Raw genomic sequence first — 17,919 nt, forward strand, 5'->3', positions numbered from 1 at the left:
ACAGAGGGCGGAAACTGAGCTAGAAACAACGTTGAAGAGTGAAGAGGTAGACACGGAGCTGATACTCCAACTCCAACTACAGCAACAATGTGCAGGGCACTGGGAAAGACTCTGCAATCTTAATTATAAGAAATATGTCGAGAGGCAGCACGCAGGGGGAGACAAGACAGGCCGCCTTTTGGCCTGGCTATACAAAAGCGAGACCCCTAAGTCCCCGATTAGGACCATTATTAGGGAGGACGGAGAAGAGGTGGCCACGCATGAGGGGGTTAACAAAGAATTTGTGGAATATTACAAAGTGCTGTATGGAGATGATGAGATAGGCGACCAGCGCACGATAAACGAAACGTTAGAAGACATAGGGCTGCCCAAGATAAGCGACGAAGAGAGGGAGGAGTTAGATGAGCCAATCACGTTGGAGGAATTAGAAGAGGTAGTAAAGCAGCTGCCCACTTGTAAGGCCCCAGGGGCAGATGGGTTCCCCAGCGAATTTTACAAAGTATACAAGGAGGAAATCCTCCCCCCAATGCTGGACATGTTGAATGAAGCGTTTGAGATAGGACGGTTGCCTGAGTCACTTAGAGAGGCGATTATAATACTGCTGCCCAAGCCCAATAAACCGGAGCACAGATGTGGTTCCTACAGGCCCCTGTCGATGCTCAATCAAGACAGCAAGATTCTCACAGCGGTTCTTGCGAATCGATTGCGGAAAGTGATTGGCAGACTCATACATCCTGATCAGACGGGTTATGTCCCGAACAGGAACATTACACACAACCATAGGCGACTTCATCGGGTGGTCGAATGGGGGGTCAAAAACGAGGGTGAGATGGCAATAGTGTCTCTAGATGCAGTCAAGGCTTTTGACTCTGTCAAGTGGTCATGGTTATTGGCTGCTTTAGAAGGGTATGGAATGGGGCCGTGCTATATCAGATGGGCCAAGATGTTGTATAGTGAGCCGCTTGCCAGGGTCCTAACTGGAGCGGTGATATCCGAAAGATGGCAACTTGGCAGAGGCACCAGACAAGGGTGCCCCTGGTCCCCGATGCTTTACATCTTGACGATCTGTTGCTGTACTTGCAATACCCAGAAGAAAACCTCTTATACATACTTGAAGTGATGGAAAGGTATGCAGAGTTGTCGGGCATCTCGGTGAACCCCCCAAAAGTCTGTCATATTCCCACTAGGTAGCTATAAGGGGATCCCTGCAGGAGGTATACCGGTGCTACAGGTACCGTGGGCAACGCGCTCTTTTCACTATTTGGGCATAGATATATATCACACGGCGCAGGACGAACACAGACACAATACGGAAGTAGCCGTTGAGAAAATCAGAAACAGCATGCAGTTCTGGGCAAGATTGCCCTTGGCGATGATGGGTCGGGGGGCTATGCTCAAGATGGTAGTTCTGCCCAGGCTTTTGCATTACTTTAGCAATATCCCACACATGATACCCAAGAAGTTTTTTAGTAAATTGAACAGCATGTGTAGGGATTTCTTGTGGCACGGTACCCGAAATAGGGTGGCGTTCTGGAAACTGCAGAACTTTTACGAAAAAGGAGGTATCAGACTGCCCCATTTTGAGGTTTATTATTTGGCGGGCCAGTTGCAATATGTGGCTAAGTGGCTCTCCGATGAAGTGACCCCTGAGCACAGGGTGCTTGGGCAGGACTGTGCCCCGTTTTATTTGAAAGAAATGATCTGGCTGTCCGAAACTGACATGAGGGGGCGCCTTGTGATGTTGAAGCTGGGGCAGAAAATTTGGCGTAGGGCTTGTCGCCTAATGGAGGTCCCATACCCGTGCCTCGCCTAGGTACCGTTGGTTGCTTTAACAGGAGGGGATGATCAGCTAAGGGCAATTGTTAGGAACTACTGGGAATCGGTGGGGCTGGCAACGCTAGGTGATGTTTGGCAGGAGGGATCCATTAAGGAGTTTATAGAACTCAACGAAGAGGCGGGGCTACACACGGGGCAATATGTCACATACATTAGATTGGTGCGAATGATTAAGAGCACCTGGCCAGAAACAGTTCTGATAGAAGAACCAGATGCAGTTTTGGAAGCAATGTATGATATGTCTGAAGGGGGTCATGAGATCTCGAGACTGTACGAGATGGTGATGGCTAAGGTGGGTAAAGATTTGACACATCTGACACTGGACTGGGAGATGGAAGTCGGGGCCCCGATGGAGGACGGAATGTGAGAGCGTGCCCTGGGCTACCACAAAAAAGTATCTAAAAATGCCAGATTAAAACAAATTCAGCTGTATGTAACGCATAGGGCATACATGACCCCCTTGAGGATATCTAAGTTCCGAAACGCTGGCATACAAGTGTGTCCTAAATGTAACCTGGAAAACGCTGACATGACACACATGTTTTGGTCGTGCCCGATTATTAGATGCTACTGGAGTGATGTGGCGCAGAAACTGGCCGATAAAGGGGTTACTCTTGTTATAGACACGGCTTGGGCCTGCTTACTGGGCGGGTTCCCTAGGCCACGGAAACTCAAACATATTGAGAAACTAAGAAATCTGGCGTATGTGCTTGCGAAACGTAGGATCGCCATGGGGTGGAAAAAATGCCACAAACCTAAAGTGGATATATGGTGGAAGGATCTACAGAAATGGGCGGAGGCTGAAACGGTGTCATGGCAAGATGCGAGTAGCCGGGCTGATGAGGGGGAGGTGGGCACCCTATTGGCCTGGAAAACGCTAATAACAGAATTGTTTGAAGTAACATCAAACCCAAAAGACTCAGAAGAGGACGAAACTCGGCCGCATGTGCCAAACACTGAAAGAGATGGACAAATAGGCTCACGGGGGGAGGGTGGGATAATGGGAGCAGTGACTACGATCACTTGACAAGAAATAAACTGATTCTAGTCAAACCCTTAGCTCCACTTCTGCTATTCCACACTACCTACCAACTAGAAGCATCTGTTGCCCTCACAGAAACAGTCAAGAACTAGCCAATTTAATATGGCTAAAGAATACACTGACCTGAAGGGTGTGTGACAAATCCAGGGAATTCATCCGTTCTACCCAAGGCTGAACTGTCCCCTTTGGGACTAGGGAGGTGAGCCCACTGTGCTTAACACCAGTGGTCGAAGTGTACGAAAAGAAGCAGTGGAACTATGTTCCCTGCTGGCCTGCCCCTGCTCCCCACAAACCCCATTGTCACAACCCCTCCCACGCACAATACACCCCCCCAAACACTTGCACCTGCTGTTTAAGGGAACGTTCAGTGCAGTGCACTGAAAGTGAAGGTTTCAACTTCTTCCTACACTTTTATTTTAAAACAAAACCATTCCGGAACGGTTTCTTTTTAAAATAAAAGTACAGGAGCTGTACAAGGTAATTTAAAAAAGTATAGGAGCACCGCTCCCGACCGCTCCCGCTCACTTCGACCACTGCTTAACACCCCCTATGGGTACATGGCATGCAAGATCCCATTGAGGGTGACCTCCCTTTAGGAGACAAGGAATCCACAAACAAGGGTTTTACTCCACCTCCCTTTAATGCAGAACCCCAAGTCTTTGGAATAGAGCAGGGCAGTGATGTACAGGGCCCTTTAAAAGTGGATGGTTTGGTTTCTGACCTGGATTGGTTGCTGTCCTTGCATGAAGAGCTGAACCAATGGAATTTCACATCTTATTCCATGGAGGAACATAAAGGTCCCGGGACACAGACACAGGAAGAGAGAGCCAGCCAAAGGGTGAGGGGCAGCCCTGCATTGCGTTGCAGATGGTGTGGTGGCCAGAAGAGAGGGGAAGTCCACGGAACACTGCCACTACCAGGACGGCAGGGAGCTTGGAGCTGCTGTAGAAAAGCTAATTGAACCTGCGCATAAACGGAAGCTGAAGTCCTGTCAGTCCAAGACTGGAGGAACTGGCACCAGAGACCAGACTACCAAGACTGCAACAAAGTCAGAGGCACGTTTTATTTTGCTGGCCAGAGAGACCACCTCCCCCAACGAGCACTACTGCTGAAAAGCAGGTATGCGGCACAGACCGACGAATGGGTCAAGGATGGTGAGGCCACACCATAGCCCACGTCGGGCTGAGAATCCAGATGCACCATGAGGGGAGAGGAAAGTGATAACTGATGCAGGGCTGAGAATTCCCAAAGCCCATGCCAAGCTGAGCATCCAGATAAGCCACAAGGGGGGGTGAGAAAATCAAACAACGAAGAATGTCTGAAGAGCCAAGTAGCCCAAGCTGGGCTAGGACACAAGATACCACACAAGGGGGTAAGAAATCCCATAACCCAAGCGAGGGTGAACAAAGGGAATGTGAGAAACGCGACGGGACACAAGAATCCCTGAGTTGGGGTTAATGGAATTTTCAGTTACATACATACAGGTGAACTCAGATCAGTAGAGCCTGTTGTCTCCAAAGAGGAGAACCTATCCAGGGATATTGGATATATTTGCAGATTGAACTGTTCCAACGGCCTACCCAGGTCGATTGGCTGGGAGAAGGAATTGAAACATTTAGGTAAGGACCCGGACCTAATACCTAGAGGAAAGGAGAAAGACTAAAAGACATTTGAATCACTGCAGCAGGGCTTTGGCCTGAGAGAGCACAAAGTACAGAAAACCAACCACCACCAACCAAGATATGGGGGGGGGAGTAATTCTTTCTTTGGCCAAGTTGTTGTTCTTTTTTTGTTGTTGTACTTGTGGTAGGGCGGATGGTAGGTTAGCATACGTTTGGATGGAGGAGGAATTTTTGTAAGACATCCGATGAGGACTAGTTTGCTGTTTTTCTTTAAAGATTAGGGAACTCCTCGTGGAAGTAGGGATACAATAGGCATTCTTTCCTTTTAATGAAAATACTCAATTGCAAACATCTCTTCTTGCCAGTCTCCGATGTCTGACTTACCACATGTTCTAGCTGATGATGTTGCCTTATGCCCTGTTACAGTAATGTGAGATTTTCAAAGTGCAGTTTTGCATCATGTCCGTACTGCCCCAGCTAAGCTTGTGCGTTACCTAAGCCGAAATAAGGGGCTAGCTACCATTCAACAAAGTCCTGGCCTAGTTTCCATCAGCTGCAAAGTGAGCAAGTGTCCCATACGCCGCCACCACAATCGTCCCTCGTGTCTCCACCTGGGCATCTCATTAGCTGAATCTTGATAATCAGATCTGATCAGGCGTGCCATTCTTATGACGTGATCCCAAGGATGAAGTCTTTTCCAAGTCTTCACTTTTTATGCACTCTCGAGCCATTCCCAGGTTTAACATGGAGAGTTTTTTCCCAGTAAGGATTCTTTTTGAGCCTGGCTCAAAAGAGCATCATGCAGTAAAGAACTTTGTTTTGGAACTCTGTTTAACTGATTCAAACAATGGCTGTTACCTTTTGCATCTCCCTTGTGCAAACTGGATAGACACACACCAGGGCTTCCCCCTGACTTGTATTGGACCAACGTGCCTTTCCCACTGCAATAGAGCACTGCCGTCTCTGAAATTAAGGCACCAAGCTATGGTAACTCTTGGGTGGGAATCAGCAGCAGTGTTCTTGTCAGTGTTCTGTTTACCTTTCCGTTAGAGAAGAAATAGTCTAGCAGACGTTTAAAAAAAAAAAGGAAAAAAAAGAAGAAAGATCCATTCACTCTAGTTTGATAAGTTCTGGTAGGTTGACAATTCGAATGCTAGAGCACTGTACCCTGTGTTTTCCAGTTGCCCACCTCATCATCTAGGATGGAGATCTGTTCTTCCACCTCTGATGTTCTAACAAAGATTTTCCTGGCATCAGCCCTTAAGAGAGCGACCCACACAGATTGCATCAATTTTCCACTCTCATACCCGGGTGCTTCGAATTTAAACCATCATTTGGGACATTGTGGTTTCTGTAGCGTCCGTTCCTCTGGGGTCCCCTAGACTTCTGTTCATATTCAAGCTGAGTTTGCTTTTACCTTGTCAGGGTTTACTTATCCATCTTAAAAGTGTGCAAGGTTTTCATTCTCCCACCTGTCATAGTCCCCCCTCACCTGCGGATACAGTGTACTGCTTTGCTTCCTTCACCAACCTTTGGGAGCCTGTTCAAGCATGTTACCTAGCGTGCAACACCATAGTCTTCCAGGGCCAAAATCACCAAACCGATTCTACCAGGATGATCACTAGTGTCAAGCAAGACCAGTCCTTACTGCTCACTGTGCCTCCAAACATGCCCTCGCAACAACAGAACACTGCACAATGTGCAAGGCTGCCCCAGCACTTTCCCACTGCATTAAACGGAGTGTGCCCCAGTACAAATCATTAGCAGTCTTCCTCACCCTCCTGTTTCAGACTCTATCTTCCTATACCTGCAGGTTATAAGACCACCTGCAGAGATATAAGGGCATTTGTTCCCTACAAGACTTTCAACTGTGCTTGCTTTAACTGTGTCATAACCACTGGTGCCAATAGCTGGAGGTTCCCTTTGTGAATTTCAACTCTAACCTGCCTGTGACCTTTGACTGCTAACGTTTGCGCTCTTACCAGCCACTAGAGTGGGCTATACCGACTATCCATGTATTCTTACAGACTCTTATACACTCTTCGAAGAGCAATGGCTGGCACCTCGCTCTCACCGGTTCCCCAGGCATTTTCATGTCATGTACATTTTCAGCATGATGGAATGTTTCATATTCACTATATGGACAAGTGGTTTTAATACAGGCCTGGAAGATGCTGGAAGATGCTGCTTAATTAAAGCAGAAAACCTCTGCAAGTAAAGCAAAATTCCTACTGCCTTGTAACCGTAAACTGGTGCTTTGACACACTTGTATGTCCAAATCTGCTTTACAGGGATCGTAAAGAGTTCCCCCATTCTGTGTCTACGTATTTACCAATGTCAGGCTAGTGTGTTTATATGTTGCTACTGGTTCCTGAATCTCTTAGTGTGAATTCTGATTAATATGGTGTTGCAATGTTCAAACACCAGAAAAATGTGACCTACAGCCTGAAGCACGTAGTCCACCATCCAGGTCTGTGACTGATGCTAGAATAGACGAGGTAAGCCAGTCTGATCTACCATCTTATGAAGGATTGTGACTTACACATCGGGCCATCACAAACACATGGCAGAACTCTAAATTCAGAGTGCAAAAAAGGTCTAGGTAGGAATTGCCAGCCAATTATCACTGTTTTGCACATTCAGGCTAGCTTAGTTCACAGGTGTCATGATCTGTTAAATATTCTAATTAGACCCTTTGGGATGCTATAGTGTAGGAATGTATGAAGCACTATTATTTTGGCCATCCGCAGTCTCTTATTTTAAGGTGGGAATTTGAAGCCCTGTTGCAATCCATTTTAGCTGTTCAGCAATGTTATTTACATTTATTCCAATGTACTTGATGGTATTCCGTGGCTGACTTTATTACAACATATCACTTGGAGTTTTCATTTATGGCAGTCACACACAGGAATTCTATTTGTGCAAATGCAAGTCCTGACCACTACATTCTCCCATTAGTGGTTACATTTCTTAGGTGTGCTGTTTTGCCTTCTCAAATCTCAGTAATTTACATGGAAGGCAATGTGCTTTTTTGGAACACAAGAATTCATTCACGCTCAATTGAGATTTTGAATTGGACACTTCTCAGGTCTTTTTTTTTAAAATCTCAATTAAAGATTACTGATTTAAGAAAAACATAAGCACAACACAAACTAAAAGAAAGCACAAATGTAATACATCACTCACTGTTAGCGTTGTTTTGAAACACCTCATCTCTGCCAAGCACATAACTGGAAACCCCCGGTTGGAAAAAATGAAACGATATTTTATTTATATTGCACTCATATGCAAGTGTTTCAGAGCGCGAAGTGAGTGAGAGCCATTCTCTAATGGGAACAGGCTGAAGGAGCAAGTCTACTTCTGTGAGCCCAGCTGAAGTCCAAAAAGGGTTAGAGTGACTTGATTTTACTCTGTCTGATGTCTTTCACTCTTATGCCAACCTAGTATTTTTCCAGAGACGTTCACTGTCAGTAAAGTTCCACAACTGCTCGGCTGGTGCAGTCATCGGACCTCACTGCTTTGTATACAACTCCTGGTTTCTCATGAGCGCTGACAAATCTTGCCTTCAGCTTCTTATGGAATACACACCAAACTTGTTCGGCACACAAAAACAAGCTGTCTTTCCACGGGGTCAGCAAACGCACACTATGCTCAGAAATGGGCTTTTATTTCAGCTTGGAATTAAATGTTCATTTGTGCCCCGAGAATGCATTTCACTCAGCCTCCATCTTGGAATCAAGGAAATATCATTTTTTAAATGCATTACATGTGCTTTTCTTGTATTAGCTTAATTACAAAAGATGGCCCCCGATGGCAGATCCTGATGACTGTACCTACCCTTGCCAGAAAAGCCAGGGGGGAAAGACTTGCCTCGTCCCCCTGCCCAGCTTAGTTTCCCTGATTGAAGGCCAAAGTCTCCCATGCTGCAGCTTGGGCAAATTGGTAGATGCTTATTAATCTTCAAGATGAGACAAATGTTTTCTCTACTCCCAACATAGTCACAACTGCTTGCTTGTTTGAAATATTTTACTATTGTAAAAAGCAGGGTGCGGAATGTGCACTCGCTGCTAGCTAATGGCTAGTGATATTTGACTCTTTGAGAGTAAGTATGCTTTGCTGTGTGTATTGTGACCATTCGCAGGATTTCGTCACTTCTTCCTGGGGGGGGGGGCGAGAGTGTTTGGGGGAGCCCTTCCCTATGAGGCTAGGTAAGTGGGCCCGCTATCCAAAGGTCCCCCTAGGGGTGGTAAAAAGCATGAGGCCCTCATAGGGAGAGACTCCACTCAAGAGGATAAGGACCCTGTCCCGTGAAAGACCTCCTTAAACTCTTATTTCCAGAAGACATGGCCTTATTAACTCCTTCCTCCCAACCTGAAACTACTACAGGAAGAGCAGCGAGAGAAACTAGCATCTGTCCTGCAAGGCCCAGGAATTTCAAACCCACGCTGCCCGGAGCATTGAGAGACAGTCCTTCTCGGATGGAGAAACCAAAGGGACCAAGCTGTCTTTCCACGGGTTCAGCGAATGGACACTATGCTCAGAAATGGGTCAAATATTCATCAGGAGTGAACTCCTTCATCGAACTAGTGATGCACAGAGAACCAACTGTCAATTATTTCTCGCAGGGAACTCCCTCCTCCCAGTAGTGATATCCAGAGAATTAAGAGTCAAGCATTCCTCGGGAGTACTCTCCCTCTTTACAGTGGCGATACGAAAAACCATAAATCTCAAGAGTGCCCCGGGAGTGAACTCCCTCATCACAGTGGGAAAACCAACACATGTGAAAGATTAAAAAAAAAAGATAATACACTGTCACGGAATAATATCCCTAGTATTCAAGATATCAAAGGTCCTGATACAGTGCCAGTAATAATAAGAATGGATAAAGTCTTAACAAATCCTTGAAAGAAAATAAAGAGACGTTTAAAGTACTATCAAGGAATGGTCTCCAGAACTCTTCCAGATTCTCCCGGTCTGAGTGTATTTGGTAAATCGGACCCTATTGCAAGAGACTGTTTTTAAGTCAGCCTGAGATTAGAATATTTCAACAGGAGAAGGGAGCTGTTCTCTTAGTGACTTTGATAACAAGTTAATTGAATCCTTTTTGATGTATTTCTTAGTGGTAGTGATAGAGTAGTTGGTTTGGACAGAGGACGATATTTTGGTTTTTGACTTGCATCCTGACGAGTACCAGAGTTATTCTGTGTTGAGTTAGGGAAAACGCCTTTAGGGACAGGGCTGATGAGTAGGAGAAGCCTAGATTATGAGAGATGTGGTTTTTTTGTGATTCGGTTGGTAAGGTAGGGGGCGGCGGTGTGGTGCAAGCAGCGGTGGGTGATCGCAAGGAGTTAGAACTCGATGCATGCTTTGATGGGGAGCCAGTGTACCTCACGTCTGATTTGCGAGATGTATTCAGATCACTTCAGGCCCTTGACTGCTCTGAGTGCATTATTTTGTATCAACTGGAGTTTTTATTTTTCATTGATGTTCCTACTAGAATGGCGTTCCAATAATCCAGTTTGCTGCCATGGATGGCCCTAGCTAGGGTGAGGCAGTTACTGGCGGTGAGGAATTTTCTAGAGAGGTTAATGAGTTTAGTGGAATAGGCGACTAAAGAAGCGATTGCTTTGCATGTTTAGTTCAGCGTCGAGGTGAACTCCCAGCGTTTTGACGTGGGAGGAAACAGAGGTGATGTTCCCATCGATGCAGAAGGAGGTAAAGGCAGGGTCGAGGTATTTGAGGCAGTGTGGAGAACCCACGATAAGGAGCTCTGTCTTGTCATCATTCAGGCAGAGATGGTGGGTAGCCATCCATGCCTGGTTGATGCTATAAATGCAGTTGATGTTGGCTGAGTCTAGTTCCTGGTTATCAGTGATTTTGAGAAGGATCTGTGTATCGTCAGCAAAGTTAGTGTAAGGGATGCCGAGGCTATCCAAGTGGTCAATGAGGGGTTTGGTATACATGTTGTACAGCGTGGGGATTCGGCAGGATCCTTGGGGGTCACCATAAAAGACCAGGGTGGGATCGGCTGCTTCCGAGCCCACAAAGACACTAGTGGATCGGGCTGATAGGAAAGACTTGATCCAAATGGCTGCTTCGGGGGAGAGGGCGAAGCTGGCAGTGAGGTGGTGGCACAGATTAGAGTAGTCCACCAGATCAAATGCCGCCGAAAGATCCAGTAGAAAGAAGATGGCAATCTCCCCTTTCTCCTCAATGTGGTCGAGCTGGATCTTTAGGTAGAGGATGGCGGATTCAGTGCTATGTCAAGGTCTGAAGTCAGATTGGCTGTTGCTCAGTAGTTTGTGGGTTTCGAGATGGATTTGAAGTTGCGAGTAGGCAGTGCGGTCCAATGTTTTGAGGAGATATGGTAACATTGTAATAGGACAGTAGTTCGTGGGGAGGGGAGGGTTTAGGGAGGGTTTCTTCAGGAGTGGCGAGACCCAGGCTTCTTTGATGGAGCTGGGAATAGAGTTGGATTTGAAAGAAGGATTAATGAAGTTGGCAATGATGGGCGCTAGAGGTTCAGCACACATTTTAATAATGTTGGCTGGGCGTATGTCCCCATAGCAGTTAGATGCTTTCAGGTGTTGGATGGTGGTGAGGACCTCTGCTGGGGAGATGGCAGAGAACTGAAACAGTGGTGAGGTGGGGGTGGAAGGGATTTGTGGTTTCCCAAGGGATGAGCAAGGCAGGGGTAGGTGGGACTTATTGAGTATGGCTTTGTCCCTGAGGTTATGGGTTTTGGTGACTAGGGTTGACTGGATTAGTGAGCACCAGGCTTTGTTTTTGGGAAAGCTATCGGAAGGCGGGGCAGGGGTTTCGAGCTTTTTAAGAATCTTGAAGAGCTCTGACGTTGGAGCTTGCTTCATTGATTCTAGTATTGTAGTTATTGGCTTTGGTGGCAAAGATGGCTGTTTTGCAGGTACTCGCTGCGCGATGGAAGGGTTCCTTGTTGAAGAGGGTGGGATTTTTCTCCAAAGATGTTCAAGGGCGTGTTTGTTTGCTGAGGGAACCTAATTCGTTTGTGTACCAGTTCTGAAGATTTTTTTTTTTATTTTTTACGGGCGGAAGTTTTAAGGTGGCTCATGTTCATCTAGTGCATTATTGTATGCCGAGTGAATGTTTTCGGGTTTGGCGCTGTCTGGCGCTGTGTCGAGGGAGGCCAGAATAGTAGGGGCTAGTCGCTCAGCAATCAGTTTATAGGTGTGCCACTCTATGATGGGGGAGAGGGGTGGTCCCCTATTCTGTGTGTTTTTTTGGCGGTGATGGCTACTGTAAAGCAGATTAGTGAGTGATCTGTCCAGGGTAGTGGGTCGATGGAGGTGACTTGGAGGGATGTGTTGGACGAGAGTATCCAATCAAGGATCCTTCCTTTTTTGTGGTTGGGAGAGAGGGCCATTTGGGAGAAGTTCATTTCTTCGAGGGCTGAAGTGAGGCCAGAGGCCTTCTGGTCAGCTGGGTCTCTGAAGCCTAGATTGAAGTCTCCTAGGAGTATGAGTTTGGTGTTTGGCTTAAGGAAGGGGACAATGAGCAGGGGGATGTCAGTGTCTGGTGTGCCAGTGTTAGAGGGTTGGTGGTAGAGTAATAGGATGTTGATGGTGGTTTGGGGGGAGGATTCAATTTTGGTCATTAGGAGTTCATAGCCTGGGAGAGTTTGGAGGGGAGAAGCTCTGATGGAGAGGGTGGATTTGGAGATGGTGGCTACTCCGCCTCCTTGGCTGCCTTGTCGGTCGGCCCGTAGGATGGAGTAACTGGTGGGTAGAACAATTGAAAAGAAGAGTCCCGCTGCCTCATGCAGCTAGGATTCTGCTATGGCCAACATGTCAAGGTTGTTGGCTAGTATGAGGTCATAGATGTCAGAGATGTGGGCGCAGATGGCGCGTGCATTTACATGTGCGCATTCAAGGTGTGTGGGTGTAATTGGTAGGGAGAGGGGAGAGGGGGCAGGTGGGAGTGCCAGAGGTAGGTTTGGATGGGGACAGAGATGGTAAGTGTGTAAGGACGGATTTGGTAGCAGCTGTGTTAGGAGGTGTGGGTGTGTGGGGTTTTGCTATGGTGTCCTCAGGGTGTTGGTATTTGGTCTCATGAAGGTGGTGGGAGGCCCTTTAGTCAAGCGCACAGTCTGTGGAGGCATGATAAGCCCAAGCAGGTGTCATGTTCGCTTCTGGGGGGTTTGAGGTTGGCAAGGATGGTAGGCAAGGTGTTGGGTGGAGGGGGTGGGGGTGAGATATGGATGTGTGGGGGTTAATTATGATGGGCTTGGTTGTTGCAGCGGGGAGTGCCCTTTGTGCGTAAATGGAACGGGTCTGTGATACTGATTGCGAGGTCATGTAGTCTGTGAGGGTGGTTGCGATGGGTATATTGGGACATTTGTGGGTGGTTTATATGCTCCTGTATTGAGTAGGAGAGCCAATTCAGATCAGGGCGGGTAACCAGGGGAAGAGTGCGGGAGGTAATGGGACATCCAGAGGGCTGTGACGCAGATGGTGGGTGGTGGTCGGTTTTCCTAAAGCAGCAGGCAATAGTTTGAGGTGGATGCATTCTTGCATGTAGGGTTTGTGGGCGAGGTGAGAAAGGGTGATCACGATGGTGGGAGGGAGAGCGGGAGGGGTCCAAGCGATGGGATGTGCACATTGTGCGTAGAGGAGTGTGTAACAAATTATTTATGCATAAAGTCAGCATAAGCATTGTACGTGAGGTCACCACTAGCACTGTACATAAAGTGAGCATAAGCATTGTGCATAAAGTCATCATTAGAATTGTACATGGGAACAGCACTAGCATTGTACATACAGTTAGCATTAGCATTGTGCATAGGGTCAACATTAGCATTGAACATGGTGTCACCACTAGCATTGTACATGGGGTGAGCATTTGTGCTGTACATAGGGCAGTGGTGCTGGTGGTGTGAATATTAGGGATGTGTTTTGCATTGGAAATGGGCATGGGTGCTTACAGGTATCCAGAGCAGAAAATACATTAGGCTCATGGATAGTACCAGTGGATATGGGGGTTTAAGCAGTGGAGGAGAGCATCACAACATTAGTTGACAAGTGTTACAAGAGGCAGAGGAGTAATCGGAGTGATCCTTGTTATTCTTGCTGGGCAGTAATGACGCCAAAGTCATGTGTTTGAAGTGTTTTTGGATATAGGCGTCATCTGGGGGGTGAGCACAGTAACCACAGTTTGTCTGGGTTGCTTTGCATAAACTTTCATGTTAGAATTGTTATATATCAATAGATGCACTGGTTGCTTGTAAATATTGCACATTGTTATGTATTTAATTAAGTGTAATCTTTGTACATGGTTTTCTTTAGCTGATATTTTCAATAGAAAAATCTGTGATGAAAACACGACTATGGAGTCCTACGGAGGATGATGTGGCAGACCGGGTGGCTCTTCACTTTTGCTCCGCTACAAAGAAGTATCCTTTTTTCATAGAATAGCTATCTTGTAATGTCTTCAGGCATACAATTTAACAATCAACGCTTGGCAAACTGATTTCAGTACATTCTGTACCCTTTTGAATAATTGTAGTTTCAGAGGTTTGCAATATTGTAGTAAAGGTCATACAAAGGGTACTTGAATGTGCTCTTCTGATTGCTAGAGTTTTGTTTGCACCAATGTATCAATTTCTGCATCTCCAATATTGACAGAGAAGAGGAAAACTACATTACCCCTGCCCCCTCTGAACTTTTTTGCTAACGGACACTTAACACTTTTTGTACAAAAGCCTTTTTTAAGGAGTAGAAACGCTGATTAAGTATCCTGTTTATTGGCTAGCAATGCCCCTTGGCCCTTAAGATGTGCCAAGAAATCATGTTTATTTGTTCAAGACTTTGTATTACACTAATGCGTTCTAATTGCAATCATTTTTTGCACATAAGAGAAAAATGCTGTATATCATTAGCTGTACTGCAAATAAAGCTGAACACCACTCAACACGTCGTCTCTGCTTTTTCAATGCTACAATAAATGGAAAATAGACAGAAAAATGTGTAAAACATTTTAAACGTTTTTGGGACTTCTACCTCAAATATTGTTTCCACAACTCCAAAGAAAATAGTTACAAAAATTGATAAGCCCACAACACATTTCTTCAAGTGCATTTCATGCATTGAGTGTCAATGTCATTTTTCGGGAAAACCTCAACAAAAACGTATTACTCAAAACCATTTTTTGTGTGTAATTTATAATTTCAATGAGATCGAGTAGCATAACCAATAAGCATTTTTCAAGCGTTCGGAACGCATTACGAATTGTGCTAGGTGATTGTTCCCCTCTGCCATGTTTCTATGACTTTTTATAACATGAAGAAAGTTTGATTAAATAAATTATACACTGACCAATAGGGTGCTGTGAACTTTTCTTTTTCTTGGCAAATGTGAGTATTCTCATGTTTTCTTAAAGGATATGTGGTTTATCTTTTACAAGAGTCTCCTACGGCACCGCCATGGTTAGCAGGCTGTGTCTCATGTTTCCTTTGGAGCCAGTTGGTTACAATATATACACCAAGAAAGTTATGGTGTGTTTAAAAAGTTTTTTTTTAAACCATTCACCTGAAATGTGAAAGTAGGAAAGTCCATTTAAGTCAAGTCACACATTCCACAAGACAAGCTAGTAGCCATCGCTGGTAGTTCACCCACCCACAATGCCCTGTGTTTGTGGCCTCGGAACTGGAGGTGAACCTCCAGCGATGGCTACTAGGTGGCCTTGTGTGGAATGTGTGACTTTGCTCAAATTGACTTTCTTTACTTGTATATATAATATATACTTTTCTTACCTCAGGCGAACCTGAATAGGATAGTCTGTGGTGAAAATACTCTTGTTCCAAGTTTTCTAAATTCTAGTTCTCCTGTTTCTATCAATAGAAGGGAGTCTATATTCCTTATGTTACTCTCATAATCTGTAGTGTCTCTTTTTGATCTAAGAATAATTAAACAACAAACCTCCCATCTATACTTAGTAGTATTTCCTAGTTTTTAACAAACAAGGTGCCTGAGCTGAACATAGCGCATAAAAGCAAGTAGGCTGAGGAGTCTAGTTTTCCATGCTAGAAGAGCCTTATGTACTTTAGTTTCTGCATATCAATACAAATAAAAAGAAATAACTATAGTGCTCATGGTAGCCATATTGGTTTCCAAGAGGACGTTCCTAAAGAATTTGCTAATCTCCATAGTTTTTAACAAAGATACACTAATCTCCTGTGAGCTGTTTATAATAAAAATGAATTTGATTTGTGCTTGGAATCAAAGATGGTAGCAACATATGTACAGTTTTCTAGGAGACAAATGGAACATACATAGAGGTCTTTCTCTTTGCCAAAGAAAACAAATATTTCCTCAATCAATATTGGAAAGATATTGGCCTCTACGTGTTTCACAGTGTGGGATAACCAATATTCGATCCACACTATACTGTCCTTCAGGGCTTATTCTTTGCTTTGATCTTATTATTTGGTTGTTTTTAGTTGTCACAAGTTATTTGGTCGTTCATAATCACCTCTCACCTATAGGTTTGTAATCTGCTTGAAGAACTGTTAAGTATTATGTTGACTTACATGCGGGATTGGATGCATCTCGTTCCATATCTTGTTATATTTTTCTTGAGGTTTATATGTCAAAGCTTGCATCTCATTCTGTTGCAGGGTGTATCAGATACAGCATAGTAACCCCATGTTGCTGGCGTTCTTTCGACTATCGAAGCCAGCAACACTTGGTTACCATGCTGCATTTTATATTTTGTTTTTTATTAACTTGATTTAATTGATTTACAATTTCTACAAGACAACATCTGTTAAGAAAAATGAGATAAACAGGTCCTCCTTTGCTTTCTCGAAGTCTTAAGATCGCAGAAGGTTAGCCGGGGGTCTATTCAGTCCATTGCCCCCCAACTTTGCTTCCTTCATCTTCGTTTATCAGTATGGTCCTTACACCATTGATATTACTGTGTTGTCAACCCATTTTAGTGGCTTATTCTTTGTTATCCTTTTCCCTTCACAATCCGATGTTTTGGAAGAATGACGCCACTGCTATCACTAAGGTTGTTTTTTCCCCACTCATCAAGCAGGTCCACCAATCTTCTTCATCATATGTTTGAATACCGAACAATAAGTGTCCCAAATAGGTGGTCCTTAATTTGTTATGGCCCACACAAGACAGCAGCAGGTGTCTAACAGTTTCTGTTTGATCTAATGTTCCACAATATCTACAGTTCTTTGACGTAGACAGTCCTCTGATTGGCAAAATCTCATTTTATCGCAAAGAGATTTAAGCGGGTCCTCATAAAGGTACTTCAGAGGGTTCTGTTTGGAAATACATGCTGCATTTGGTTCTCTTTTAAACAGGATGGGCCACATCCATGACATATAATACCTTTAGAAACATGTAATCCCATATGGAAACAAGACTGCACATATTTTTCGGTTTGAACAGTGGGTTAGTGCTGAGGACCTGCGCACTGCCAGAATTACATTGAACAAATATAGTTGCACATTTTATTTAGTGTTGTGCTTGCTGGTTTATTCACGAGTAGTACTGTCAAGCCAACGAGTAGTATGTTGTGCCGATGAGTGGGTGGACAGGATGAGTGCTGTGTACTGGACGAGTGTGCTGACTGGACGAGTGTGCTGACTGGACGAGTGTGCTGACTGGACGAGTGTGCGGACTGGACGAGTGTGCGGACTGGACGAGTGTGCGGACTGGACGAGTGTGCGGACTGGACGAGTGCGCGGACTGGACGAGTGCGCGGACTGGACGAGTGCGCGGACTGGACGAGTGCGTGGACTGGACGAGTGCGTGGACTGGACGAGTGCGTGGACTGGACGAGTGCGTGGACTGGACGAGTGCGTGGACTGGACGAGTGCGTGGACTGGACGAGGGTGCGGACTGAACGAATGTGTGGAGCAGACAAGTGTATATGGAGCAGACGAGTGTGTGGAACGGACGAATATGTGCAACGGATGAGTATGTGCAACGGACGGACATATTATGTATGTGCACGGAACTGCGTGACATAGATATTATGCTTTGGAATGAAGGGAACATTTAAAAAACATACATCATACCACACCCCACGCTTACTCTCTCCCTTACACCACCACTCAACTAGAACACAGAGATACTATGACACCATTCGGTATAACTGTTCTCATATCTACATCTCCCGCTCACTCCACATCACTCTAAGTAAACATTGCTGGTTTCACACCCCCAGCCAGGTGTTCTCCTCAGGCCTAACGCAGCCACACTCGTTCTGGATAAAGCTGGCCAGAGCGAACACATACTCCTGATATCTCAACCACCACACCTACCGCTAAGAAGCAGCTACCACTCGAACTCCGCACCAGCTGCACACATACCTGGTGCGCACACGCACTTTTTTGACTCTCCCTACTCTCTCTACTGACCCGAACTTCGG

General features: G+C 45.4%; 1 protein-coding gene across 6 annotated transcripts in view; it reads left to right on the forward strand.

Annotated features, from left to right (window-relative positions):
• Positions 1–17,919, forward strand: part of ODR4 (odr-4 GPCR localization factor homolog) — a 1,066,769-nt gene that overhangs the window by 333,103 nt on the left and 715,747 nt on the right. For all 6 annotated transcript variants that reach the window (XM_069641378.1, XM_069641383.1, XM_069641382.1 and 3 more), the window contains one exon: positions 13,818–13,924. In XM_069641378.1, coding sequence (XP_069497479.1) covers positions 13,818–13,924 — 107 coding nt within the window. The remainder of the gene's footprint in view (positions 1–13,817; positions 13,925–17,919) is intronic.

Source organism: Ambystoma mexicanum, chromosome 1q, assembly GCF_040938575.1.
Source record: "Ambystoma mexicanum isolate Mex_15411 chromosome 1q, UKY_AmexF1_1, whole genome shotgun sequence".
NCBI classification, from domain to species: Eukaryota; Metazoa; Chordata; class Amphibia; order Caudata; family Ambystomatidae; genus Ambystoma; species Ambystoma mexicanum.